Source organism: Suncus etruscus, chromosome 20, assembly GCF_024139225.1.
Source record: "Suncus etruscus isolate mSunEtr1 chromosome 20, mSunEtr1.pri.cur, whole genome shotgun sequence".
Lineage (NCBI taxonomy): Eukaryota > Metazoa > Chordata > Mammalia > Eulipotyphla > Soricidae > Suncus > Suncus etruscus.
Window position 1 is genome coordinate 2,430,322 of NC_064867.1, and position 12,943 is coordinate 2,443,264.

The 12,943-nt window shown below is 43.6% G+C and overlaps 1 protein-coding gene across 1 annotated transcript in view; it reads right to left on the reverse strand.

Moving 5' to 3' along the window:
* Positions 1 to 986: 986 nt before the first annotated feature.
* Positions 987 to 12,943, reverse strand: part of OXSR1 (oxidative stress responsive kinase 1) — an 84,296-nt gene continuing 72,339 nt past the window's right edge. The window contains exons 13-18 of the mRNA XM_049766407.1: positions 10,565 to 10,711; positions 9,313 to 9,377; positions 6,033 to 6,085; positions 3,408 to 3,476; positions 2,251 to 2,315; positions 987 to 1,854 (exon numbers count right to left, since the gene is read on the reverse strand). Coding sequence (XP_049622364.1) covers positions 1,780 to 1,854; positions 2,251 to 2,315; positions 3,408 to 3,476; positions 6,033 to 6,085; positions 9,313 to 9,377; positions 10,565 to 10,711 — 474 coding nt within the window. The 3' untranslated portion in view covers positions 987 to 1,779. The remainder of the gene's footprint in view (positions 1,855 to 2,250; positions 2,316 to 3,407; positions 3,477 to 6,032; positions 6,086 to 9,312; positions 9,378 to 10,564; positions 10,712 to 12,943) is intronic.

A 12,943-nucleotide genomic window follows, 5' to 3' on the forward strand; every position in this document is an offset into this window, starting at 1 on the left:
GTCCTTGCTATCCTACTTAACCTCTCCAACCCCTAAAAAAAAAAAAAAGCTAAATATCTTTTCAGCAAGCGCATCCATCTTTCCTCTCCCAGCTCAACAGGCTCGTTCTTCACCAAACCCATGAGACCTTAGACTTTGATGTTTCACCTTCTCAGCTACATCCTTCCCAATTCCCATCCCCCAAATCAGCTCCTCCTCTCTCCAGCATCTGTTCCATTCCTAATATGCCTCTGCCTACAGGCAGGTAAAGAAAGCCCATTTTCTAAAGTCTACTCAGAAAGAAAACAAAAAACTGGCAAGTCAGTGTGGGAAAAGCTTTCGGAGATGCTCCAAGTCATCTCAAATGGGGACTTGGGTACAGCAATCTAGTCATTTTCATGAACCAACCATGATGGAAAAGGACTTGACTATTTCCCTCAGAGGCAACTCTTCTCTCTTCCTGGGGTCAGAAAATCACCTGAACGTTGTCTTAAGGCCAGACTGAGTATCCCTACGTAGACAAAGCCTGTCGAGGCTATCTTCAGTTAAACAGGGTTTTGATTGTGAAACAGTAGGAAGAAAAGAAAAAAAAACCCACTGATTATTCACATATTGCATTATGAGTGCTCTTTTTAACCAAAAGAATCATTTATATTATGTCTGTAAAAAAATCAAATGAACACTGTCCATTCATAAGTCCGAAAGTCACGGCACATGTGGTTTTTGCTTTCCATCCCCGGTCTGGTGAAGGGCGGAAGTGCGGCCCCCCGAAGGATCAGTGCAGGAAGGGGCAGAAGGCAGGCCTCCTTTATTGCTGTGGGAGCTCAGCTTTGTATTTCCTCAGGATGTGGAGGCCAGGCGAGCTGATTTCACCAGAAGACCAAGGAGCACTTTTTCTCCAATTAAATTTCTTTTAGACTTGAAAATAAATACTTGCACAATGATATGATACGATTTTTCCCATTCAAGAACCACCCTGGGAAAATTAACTTTTTACAAACTTGATGTTTTTCTCTAAAAACAGTCCAATGTGCCCCTGTAAAGGATCCAATGGCTGAAGTATGACTATAGTCCGATATTTTGCACCAGCTGAAGTTAAGGCGAGCACCCCTTCCTAGAGGGAGCAGTGACGAGGGGTGCCTGAGAGCAGCTTCAGCAAAATGCTTAGAAATATCATGAATAAAACAAGAATATAGTTTGGGTTGCCCCTATCTGAGGCTGTGCTTTTTCCTAACAAATGTTGCTAGAATTCACATGAGGCAAAACAAACAAACAAAAAACCCCCACGAAAATAAAATAAACCACCCCCCTCATGGAAAAAAAAATCCCACTAAATTAAATTCTCTGGGTCCCAGATTCTAATTGCTATTTCAGCGGTGGAGACACCCCCAGATGCTCCCATTGGCTAGGGTGGGAAAACGGGCAGGAGGAAGAGGAGGTCCATAGAGTTGCTCCTTTGCACCCTGCATCATCCCTGCCGTGAGTAAGGCAGGTGAACGACAGTGTTCTCTCCTGGGGCTGAGCACAGGGCCAGTACCAACAGAGGAAGACAGGGGATACATGATTTACTAACGGAACTCTTTAAAGGGGTGCTGGCCACTGGCGATCCAACTTGCCGTTCCTTGCAGGGAAAAGTGGGGGCTGATGGCAGGAAGAAGAACATAAAGAAAGACCCTCTAAAGCTCTTTGCTGGGAGGAGGCGTGTTGCTGGGTTCTTTGGCAGTTGTGGGTTTAAGCCAACAGAAGCAAGAGAGACACGTGTGTGGAGTCTCCTTGGGCCGCCTCTTTCAGGGTTGTGGTTTAGCTGATACTGAGCTGAGCGAATCCGATGAGTTTACCATCATCAGGAATATCTGAACCTTCCACACCGGATGCCTGAGGAGAAAACAAAATGAAGAGCTCTAAGTATTTATTGGCAGAAATATAGCCATTAAGACTATTGTGGGGACCAATGGGAAGGAGGACCTTGGGACACAAACAGGAATTAGATGAGTCTCTTCCCAAAAAACAGGGCTCAGGTTAAAGGTAGCATCACACTAATGGCTACACATTCTCTATGAATTCCAATAGCCAAGAGGCCAGGATAGCTGGTTTCCTTGGGGAGAGAAAGAAAGGGATCCCACTTGAAGGGAGAGTCAGCCCAGGATCTTGAGAGAGGTCAATGAACTCAATCCACAACGTGTTTAACTTTCTTATCGCTCAAGGAATGGCTATCAGAGGAGGCTGGTGTGTAAAAAGTAAGATGATTTAATGAGGGGAAGGGATGAGTACCAGCTTGAAAGTGACAGATCGATTTGACTGAGGTTCTTCCACAATTTTCTGCAAATTAGCTGCCACTGAAATCACAGAAACAGAGAAAGTAATGAGAAGCTAAATAAATTCATGTCCAACCGAAAGTTTAAAACTTTAAAGGCAGTTTAGAGTCTTCCACGTTCAAACAGGAAGCAAGAATATAACAAATTACTCCGCCATGAAAATGTCTTTTTAAATACAAACAGCCTGATGCTCGAAGTGAATACGTATGTACACAGACACAGATGTCTACTGTGCCAAGGTTCAAATCCAGAGCCTCAGAGAAAAGAGTCAGATATTCTGTCGCTAAGCCATACTGCCAGCCCTGAAAGTAGTTCTTAAACTCATCTCCAAGTAGCACAAATAAACCTTGAATCACTGTGCAGATAAACTGTTAAGAGATGCGCTAACAAGCAGAAGAGGCTTGCTCTGCCTCAGTCTGGGTGTCCCTAAACTGGGAGTCAGCAAATGCGCATCCGTGCCGTTTCCCTCCTGTTTGTGGGCAAGGATGGTCTTCAGATGCCAGAGCAGAACATGTGACTCACAAATAATCAACTACTCACTCTCTGACCCTTTAAAGGACGATCTGCCCTGGAGTAGAGGTCCCCATACTTACTTGACATATCCTTTCCGAAAAATCATTCATCCATCATTTAATATTTCCCTGGAAACCCACCTTCTTTAAGTTAATGAGTACCTTCCCCCCAGTGGCCTGGTGCCCTCTTGGGGGTACTAACCCCCTGCTCTGGAAAGCACCGCCTGGGTCAAAGTCTTTTCCCTTCAGTGCCCTTTGGCCTTACTGCCCTTTTGTTTCCTGCTTTTTCGAAGAATACATCTCAAGATGCTGGTGATCTCTCAACTATCTTGGGCAGGGTCCTCCACATGGCCTGATAGGACCAACTTTCGTTAACTTCTGACTCTGCCATTTTTAACATGGATTTCCCGAGATTGGGTGTGCTTCACTTACTATATTCAGAGGTCACAAGCAAATTCAGAAGTGAGATTTTTGTTTTTGTTCCCATTACATTTAATGTTCCCAATGCATATTATCTTAGCGAAGTCAAGAAACACCCTGAGAACCACCAGACTTAGTTCTAGAGTCGAAGAACAAGGTCCGGGCACAAAGCAGTAGTTACCTATGACTAAATCCCTTCCGTCAACCAGGCCAGCAGAAATGAGTTCCTGAGAGACACCCTCCGCTGTATCTGCAAGGACAAAGAGAAAGGTGCTGTTTCTTGTCACACATGTCCCTGCGAACATTCTGACCTTTCTGAAGCAACAAGGCCTGGCTATTGCCAGATCCCAGCTAGATGATGCTGAGTTCACAGACCAAAGAAGGCAGATGTGTTTTCCCACACATACTAGAGTGATCTCAAGAAGGGACTCACAAGACTAGCTAGAGGGTAGAATCTCAATCAGGCGGCAAATACCAGTTCCAGGTAAAGAACTTTCAAAACAACAGTGTTATTTATTTATTTATTTATTTTTTTTTTTGGTTTTTGGGCCACACCCGGCGATGCTCAGGGGTTCCTCCTGGCTGTCTGCTCGGAAATAGCTCCTGGCAGGCACGGGGGACCATATGGGACACCGGGATTCGAACCAACCACCTTGGGTCCTGGATCGGCTGCTTGCAAGGCAAATGCCGCTGTGCTATCTCTCCGGGCCCGACAACAGTGTTATTTAAAATAGCCAGAGCCTTCTGCTGGAGCATTATCACAGTGGATAGGGTGTTTGTTGTGCACACAGCCAACCCTGGTTTGATTCCTGGCATCTCATGTGGTCCACCAAGCCCACCAGGAGTACCTCTAAGCACAGAGCCAGGAGAGAGCCCTGAGCACTACCATTATGGCCCCAAAACAAAAATAATGAAATTTCTTGTTCTGAGGTAACTCTATACTGATGTTCCTTATGAAATCTGAGAAATTAGTAAGCAAGTTTCTCTAGGTAACACAGTAATTTGGTCTCAAGCCTAAGCACAGATAGCACTAATTTCTTCTGAAGAGCATGCATCACATTTATTTATTTATTTATTTCTATAACATATTTCCCCCTCTTTTGTCTTAGGACCACACCCGGTAGTACTCAGGGCTTACTCCTGGCTCTGCATTCAGGGACAACTCCTGGCTGACTCAGGGAACCACACAGGATGCTGAGGACCAAACCCAGGTTGGCTGCACACAAGGCAAATACTCTACGTGCTGTACTGTTGCCTCACCCCTGTATTTCTTTTTCTCTTTGTATTTGGTTATACTAGGTCATATAATCTGAGCAACTAGGGTAACTAGAAACTAAAAGCCAGAGGACAATGCACTCCCAGTTAGCCTTGTAGCTCCTGAGGGCTGAACAACTAACCTCCTCACAGGGAACTGGAGATGCATTAGGTAGGGAATGTGAGAACACTAGAGCTGGAGGGGTGAGGCTTCAGATGATGATGGAGCTGAAGCAGTCAGTCCCTTATAGTGCACCTCAGCCTGCCTTACCAAGGAACCAGAGTAACCACTCTCCTGCTGGGGTCTTTGGTAGTTATTGATGATAGTCAGCATGAGAGGAAGCTTAGCACACGGGCAACTTCTGGCAACAGGCTACCCTGGAGAGTTAACATCCAGCCTCTGCAAAATGGGCCCTGCTTCCATCTGCAGGGAGGAGATGTCAGGTCTTGTTTCTTCTTAGAACTGCTATCCCACAGAACTGGATTTGAATTCCAGATTACACCTCTTTCTAATTTTGCAAATGCAACAAGTTATTTAACAAAAAAAAAAAAAAAAAAAAAAAATCTGTCCTAGGGGTCGGAGCAGTGGTGGTGTCTGCCTTGTACCTGCTAACCTAGGACAGACTGTGGTTCGATCCCCCAGTGTCCATATGGTCCCCCAAGCCAGGAGTGATTTCTGAGTGCATAGCCAGGAGTAACCTCTGAGCAACACCAGTTGTCCTTAAGAAGGTGCTTTGAAAATCTGACAAGATAGGGGCCAGAACAATAGCATAGTGAGTTGGGTGATTGGGTGTTTGCCTTGCATGCTGCCAACCCTCAGCCTCCCATATGGTCCTCCGAGCATGCCAGGAGTGATTTCTGAGTGCAGAGTCAAGAGCACTGAGCACTGTCAGGTGTGGCCCCAAAACCAAAAAAAATAAATAATAATAATAAAATTTAACAAGATAATGCTTAAGAAATGTTTGATCTTTTATAACCTTTTTTTCTTTCTTTTTTCTTTTTTTTTTTTGGTTTTTGGGCCACACCCGGTAACGCTCAGGGGTTACTCCTGGCTATGTGCTCAGAAGTTGCTCCTGGCTTGGGGGACCATATGGGACACCGGGGGATCGAACCGCGGTCCGTCCAAGGCCAGCGCAGGAAAGGCAGGCACCTTACCTCTAGCGCCACTGCCCGGCCCCTTTCTTTCTTTTTTTTTTATTTATTTATTTATTTATTTTTTTAATATAATTTTTATTTTGATCATCCGATCTATGTTCATTACTGTGTATGTTACATTAGGTTTCCTAACAGAGATTAGCAGTAAATAAACTCCCTGGGTGGGGGGAGATAGAAGCCAGGCCTCCTGTATGCAAAGCACATGCACAGCTCTTTGAGCTATCTCCCTGGCCCAAATAATTGCATTTTATGAACTTCATATGTGACCCCCCCACCCCCAAAACCATAAACCTTTAAACTAGGAACATATTTATCACCGTTTAAAAATATATCTAAAGGATTAAATGAAAATTTTTTTTAGAAACCTGAAAAATTCTATTTGTACGTGATGCCTCACCTCTTCCAGGAGTAAAGTCAAATCGAATATCATTTAGTTCTTTTTTTGAATTCCTATAAAAAAAGTATGAAATAATGTCTTAAGTTATGCATATACATTCTGCCAATTATGCCTCCGTCCCCACCGCTCAAATTCGTACAAATGAGGGGTTACAACGGTCAGAACAATCATCTGATATCCCTCCAACAAATTCTTCACTGATCAACATAAAACATTTGCACCTTTAAAATAATTCTCGGGGCTGGAGAGATAGCACAGTGGTAGGGCATTTGCCTTGCTTGCGGCCGACCTCGGAGGGACCCGGTTCATTTCTCAGCATCCCATATGGTCCCCCAGCCTGCCAGGGGCAATTTCTAAGTTCAGTGTAGTGCTGAGCGCCGCTGGGTCTGACCCAAAATCCAACCAACCAATTAATCAATAAAATTAAAAAAAAAAAAAAAAAAAGAAAGAAAAATAAAAGGCTTCTACGACTAAGCCACATGATTCCAAGTGGCATTCTCCCCACGTCACCTGAGGTCATCTTCATGATTAAGTGGCAGTACAATTAAAATAAAATGTCACCCTTGAAACATTCTGATTATCAGAGCTACTTGAAATGAGACCGGGTAAAATGGAGGGCCTCTGGAAAGGAAATGCAGCAGGACCTGACTTCTTCACTTTTAAGATTCAATGCTATTGCTCCCACTAGTAAAACCTAAACATTCCTAAAATAGCTCTTGCTGGAGCAAGAGGAAAGCACATCAGGTAGGGCATTTGCCTTGCATATGGCCCATCCTGGTTGGATCCCTTGCACCCTCTATGGTCCCCAAGCCTGCCAAGAGTGATAACTGGCAGAGCCAGGAGTAACCTCTGAGCACTGCTGTGTGGCCCAAAAATGGAAAAGAAAGCAACAGCTCTCACTATATCTATCTCTAATTATGGTCTTACTGAGAAAACAAGTGGGAATTCGTACAAAGAAAGGGAAATGAATAATAACTGAGTAGTCTTTTGTAAAATGTTAAGTTAGTACCATGGGCCAGAGAGATGACTCCAAGGGCTAGAGTGCATTCTTTCCACTCCAGCTCAGGGTTCATTCTATCTCTGGCACAATATAGTCCCCCCACCAATACCACTAGGAGTAGCTAAGAAAAAAACAGAAACAGAAAATTTAAACGTTAGTAGCAGTTAAAAACCAAAAGAAAAGCAACAATCTGGCCAGAGTCACAGTATAGTGGGAAGGGTATTTGCCTTGCATATGGTCAACCTGGACTCAATGCCCTAAACAAAAAGGGTCTCTGAGCCCTGCCAGGAATAATTCCTGAGCCCAGAGTCAAGAGTAAACCCTAGGGCCGGAGAGATAGCGCAGCAGCATTTGCCTAGCAAGCAGCCGACCCAGAACCTAAAGGTGGTTGGTTTGAACCCCAGCATCCCATATGGCCCTCCGTGCCTGCCAGGAGCTATTTCTGAGCAGACAGACAGGAGTAGCCCCTGAGCGCCGCCAGGTGTGACCCAAAAACCAAAAAAAAAAAAAAAAAAAAGAGCAAACCCTGAGCACAGCTGGATGTGGCTCAAAAACTGAGCCAAACAAACAAAACCCTGAGCCTCTCAGATGAAGAATTTTTCAAGAGGGCAGACCTGGTGGTATGAGAGGGTGCCTCTTAGCTCTTTGCTCAGGAGTCACTCCTGATAGTGCTCAGGGAACCAAAGGAGGTACTGGGGATGAATGCCAGGCTTCCCGCATGCAAAGCCTGTGCAAACCCCCAAGCCCAGCTCTCAAACCATGTTTTAAGAATAATTTTTTTTCAAATGCCTAAGTATAAAATGGTCTATGTAGAGTATAACTACAACTATAGCTACTCTGTTAAGAAAGTTCTGGAGGGGCTGGAGAGATAGCATAGAGGTAAGGCATTTGCCTTGCATGCAGAATTCTGGACCATGGTTCGAATCCTGGCATCCCATATGGTCCCCCGAGCCTGCCAGGAGCGATTTCTGAGCATAGAGCCAGGAATAACCCCTGAGAGCTGCCGGGTGTGACCCACCCCCACCCCTCAAAAAAAAAAAGCTCTGGAATCCTAATCTAACCTGCAAAGGGAAAGGATCAAAATAAGAAGGCCTCAGAGAGCACTTCTACTAAGGCTTCTCCACGTCCCCACTGAAACCATCATATTAGAATACTTGCGAGTGGGGCCAGAGAGGTAGCACAGCAGTAGGGCATTTGCCTTGCACTTAGCTGACCCAGGACACAAGGTGGTTAGATTCCCAGCATCCCTTATGGTGCCATGAGCCTGCCAGGAGTGATTTCTGAGCACAAAGCTAGGAGTAAGTCCTGAGCACCGCCAGGTGTGACCCAAAAACCAAAAACTAAACAAAACAAAAAAGAGTACTTGATACCCCCCAGAAAAAAAGCAAAAAATGTACTTTGAAGTTTTCCTGGAAAATTCCGGAAGTTTCACTATTTAAAGTGTAAGACCTTTAACTTGACATATCACAATCAGAAAGTATTTCATCTGGGGCCGGTGAGGTGGCGCTAGAGGTAAGGTGTCTGCCTTGCAAGCGCTAGCCAAGGAAAGACTGTGGTTTGATCCCCCGGCGTCCCATATGGTCCCCCCAAGCCAGGGGTCATTTCTGAGCGCTTAGCCAGGAGTAACCCCTGAGTATCAAACGGGTGTGGCCCAAAAAACCAAAAAAAAAAAAAAAAAAAGAAAGAAAAAGAAAGCACTTCATCCATTTTTAGAACACTTGATGCTGAGATGGCCACAGTGACAACCCATCACCTGCAACCTACCAAGTGCTGCTTCCTGACAAATGATTCCTCCATTACTTGGTACACCTAAACTAGATAGGCTAAACTAGATAGAACACATACCACTCTTGTCACTGCTAGTAGAGAAACAAGGAGTGAAATGTGTCCAGTCAAGTAACCTCTTACCACCCAGGCATTCACATTGTTCCTGTTCTTTTTTTTTTTTTTTTTTTTGGGGGGGGGGGAACGACCCACACCCGGCGGTGCTCAGGGGTTACTCCTGGCTGTCTGCTCAGAAATAGCTCCTGGCAGGCACGGGGGACCATATGGGACACTAGGATTCGAACCAACTACCTTTGGTCCTGGATCGGCTGCTTGCAAGGCAAACGCAGCTGTGCTATCTCTCCGGGCCCACTGTTCCTGTTCTTATTTTCTCTGAGGTAAGCAAACAGCAGGGGATGCTATCACCCTCTCAGGCACTGACAGGAAGATAAAGTGACTTCCCGAGGACACAGCACAGTGAAAGGACGCAAATAATAAAGACAAGAGCTTACTTACCTTAATCTCAGTACTAGACTAATTGGGATCTTGGTTTCTTGTGAGCTTGCTCCTAAAGACGGAGCCTAAAAAGCATCGAAAGGTATAAAGTCATTGTCTGGAATCTTAACTGTGGTGGCGGCAGCGCTCTGCCTTGGAATCATCCACTGGGCAGCAAGTTTCTTCATCTCTGTGAGGCCATCCTAGTCCCTAGGACAGTCTCTGCTATGGGGGTACATGCACCCCCAGCAGCATCAGGAGCTGAATATCAGCCTGAGTCAAACACAATTAGAAAGATCATTCTCAAACCCATATAAATCGCACACATAGTCACATTTAAATTTCGCATTATTTAGACCCCTGTTCTCTACCAGGGTAAAAAACACAAAAGCTGGGTAAAAAGCTGCCAGTTATCCTACGGATTCCACAAAATCTGAAGGTGCTGGGTCTTTCTATGGATAAACTAGTCCCTTTGAAAACTAGAGCTTATCATTTGCTTACTGTGGGCAATCATTTGTTTTAATATTTAAATTGTTTAGATCCAAAGTTTCCATTAGTTTTCCTATGACAATGTATCTTTCCCACATTAATGATGGAAATGGAAAGCCTGGATGATAAAAAGTATAGCTAAAGTGGATGTGAGGACTAAGGGACAGCAGCGAAGCCATGGTAAACCCTTGGGATAGGACTCCCATTCCTAGTCTTTCCATCTAAAATATTAGGGGAAATGAGAGACCTTTAATTTATTCAGAGAACAGATGAAGAACTCTTCTTGCTTAAGGGTACGATTGCAAGTTGCATCCTTATGTGTGCGAGGTCTACTCTCCTGGAGGCAGAATGGAAGAATCGAAGCAAGGGTCCCCTCAACCAAGCACCAGCATAGGACCAGGAAGGGCAGAGTGCTTTTTGGCATAGATCAAAAAGGCACTCGGTGTTGTAGCCACAGGACATGTGCAGACACACATTAACTATACAGATAGGCTGACATACAGGACAGAGTGCAAAGAAAAGAGAATGGCTGGCAATTCGACTCTGCGTCGACCCTGCCGGCTGCACCTAAAGCTAAATGTGGTCATCTAATAAGGAGCCAGCGGAGACTAGCTCAAAAATGTTTTGATGCTTAGAATATTTTCATAGCTATCTTGTTTCTTAATAGTCCAAGGGGTTCCTGTAAAAGAATCTTAAAATCTACCATATCAATGATCATACACTAGATTGTGCTCCATGTCTCCTAATTTTTCCCTGGGTACCCAGAAGCACAGCCCTGCTTTACCTGAGCTGGTTTTGCTGGCTCCGCAGGAGGGGGAACAGTGACTTGAGTTGGCTGCGCAGGCAGCTGCCCAGCTGGCTGAGGTAGACGAGCAGAAATCTGTCCTGGAACTTGAAGTAAAGTACCCACTGGTTCAGATGTTGGAAAGAGCTTTAACAAAAACATACACACAATGCTGATTAAGTTGAGTGTAAAGGGAAGCAAGTCTATAGAGTGGCCAACACAGCCTCAAAGAGAAACAATAGTCCAAGTAACTTTTGTTTGAGAACTGGCATAGTGCTATATCTATTACCTATCTGAGGTAAAATTTACATCTACTGAATTCACCACCCAAAAGTCCTCTTTTCCATTTGTAGTCAATTTCTGCTGGTTTTTTTTTTTTTTTTTTCGGTTTTGGTTTTTTGGGCCACAGCCAGCAGTGCTCAGGGGTTACTCCTGGCTCTATGCTTAGAAATTACTCCAGGCAGGGTTAGGGGACCATATTCAATTCCTGCTCTCAACCTCAGGCAAGCACTGATCTACTTGATCAAATCACCTTTTCTGAAAAATTTCTGTAAACATGATCTTATGTCAAAAACTTTTGTGTTTGGCTTCTTTCATTTAGCTTTCTTTTATTTCATTTTTTGAAGGCTAGAGAGACAGTACAGTGAGTAGGGTACCATGTACAACTACTCACTGAGCATGATCAGGAGAAAACACGAGAATGGCCAGGTCTGACCCAAAAACAGAACTAAAAAACATAAAGTACATAGTTCTTAAGAGTTTTGCACATGTAGTGACATGTAAATATAGTAGTAATTAATTATCTTCTCTGGAATAGCACTATTTTTTTCTTAAATTTTTTAGGGAGCCACAGCTGGTGGTAGTGTTCAAGCTTATTCCTGGTTCTGTGCTCAGATTCATTCTTGCAGAGTTCAAAGGACCATATGTAGTGTCAGCCTTTTTGCAAGGCAAGCACCTAATCTGCTTTTCTAGCCAGCTCCTACCACATTTACTTTTAATCACTGTTATTCCAATCTTTTACCCATCAAAACAGTATCTCCAATATGTAGATTTCAGTACTAATCTAAAAATACAAAAGTGACTGTATTCTATGTTTGTTTTTGAGCCATACCTGGTGATGCTCAGGGGTTATTCCCTGATCATGATCCCTCAGGGATCCTTCCTGGTGGGCTCAGGGGATCGTATTGGATACCCAGGATCAAACCCTGGTCAGCTGCATGCAAGGCAAGTAACTTACTCTCTACATTACTGTCCTGGCCACTTATAAATTTTGAGTTGGTGAAAAAAATAAAAGTCATGTCAAACTGTAGTTTGAAGAAAAACTGGGGGCATGGAGCTGGGGTACAGGCAGTTTGATTGTAGAGGCACTGCTGTTATTGGTGCTACACATGTAAAAACTCCAGTCACAGCAAGCCAGGCTATGTGAGGACCACAACCAACTTTTTTATATGACTATGCATCCCAGGCATACACCATGAAGACATGTGAAGTAAAATAAGTCAGTCACAAAAAAAAGTAAAAACCTTATGATCCCACTTATGGCTGAACAACAGGGTAAATTTACAAAACGTCTATTGAATAACATTATTCAAAAATAAAGATAAATATTCTATGCACATTTTACTGCCATAAAAAAACAATAATAATATAATAAGCATGAGAATCTGAGTATAAGGTTGAGTTGGAGCATAAGTATGCATGAGTTCATGTGAAAATGCCATTTTAGCAATGGAATAAGAAGACCAAATATAAAAAATACACCCCGCTTCAATTTCTGAGAAACTAAGAATTCATTGATAGGGTAAATCAGGGAATAACAAATAACCAACAATCTTAAATTTTTGTTTCTCTGCCCAGTAGATGCTAAGCTCATTATCATCCTTCCTCAAGGAGGCAGGTGGCAGCAGGTGGTAAAAGCAGCTAAGAAACACAGAAAACTTCAGAATGGCTAGTCCTTCTGCTTACATTTCACTGGACACCGTGACTGATGTGGTCCCATACAACGCCTAAGGGGAGGGAAAGGAGTTCTGACCAATAAAAAAAGAGCCTGAAATCTTAGTAAACAGTAACATTAACTTAAATTGTGAACATTTATAGTTATAATATGTGAAGGTATGGTATTTCTTTTTAGTCTTAATGCATGTCCACAAACCCTGTTTAAATTATCTACTAAATTTAGGTACAGGAGAATGAATGGTTTAAGAGAAGTAAAATCCATGGTGAAAGGGACAAGACATAGACGGCACAACATTCGCATGAAGCACACACAGAAATGCACATATGAAATAGGGTTTCTCTGTAGGGAAAGCAAGAGGTAGAAAGAACAGTCTGACAGGATCCTGTTCAAAAGTACTTCCTAAACCTCTGATACAGAAATGA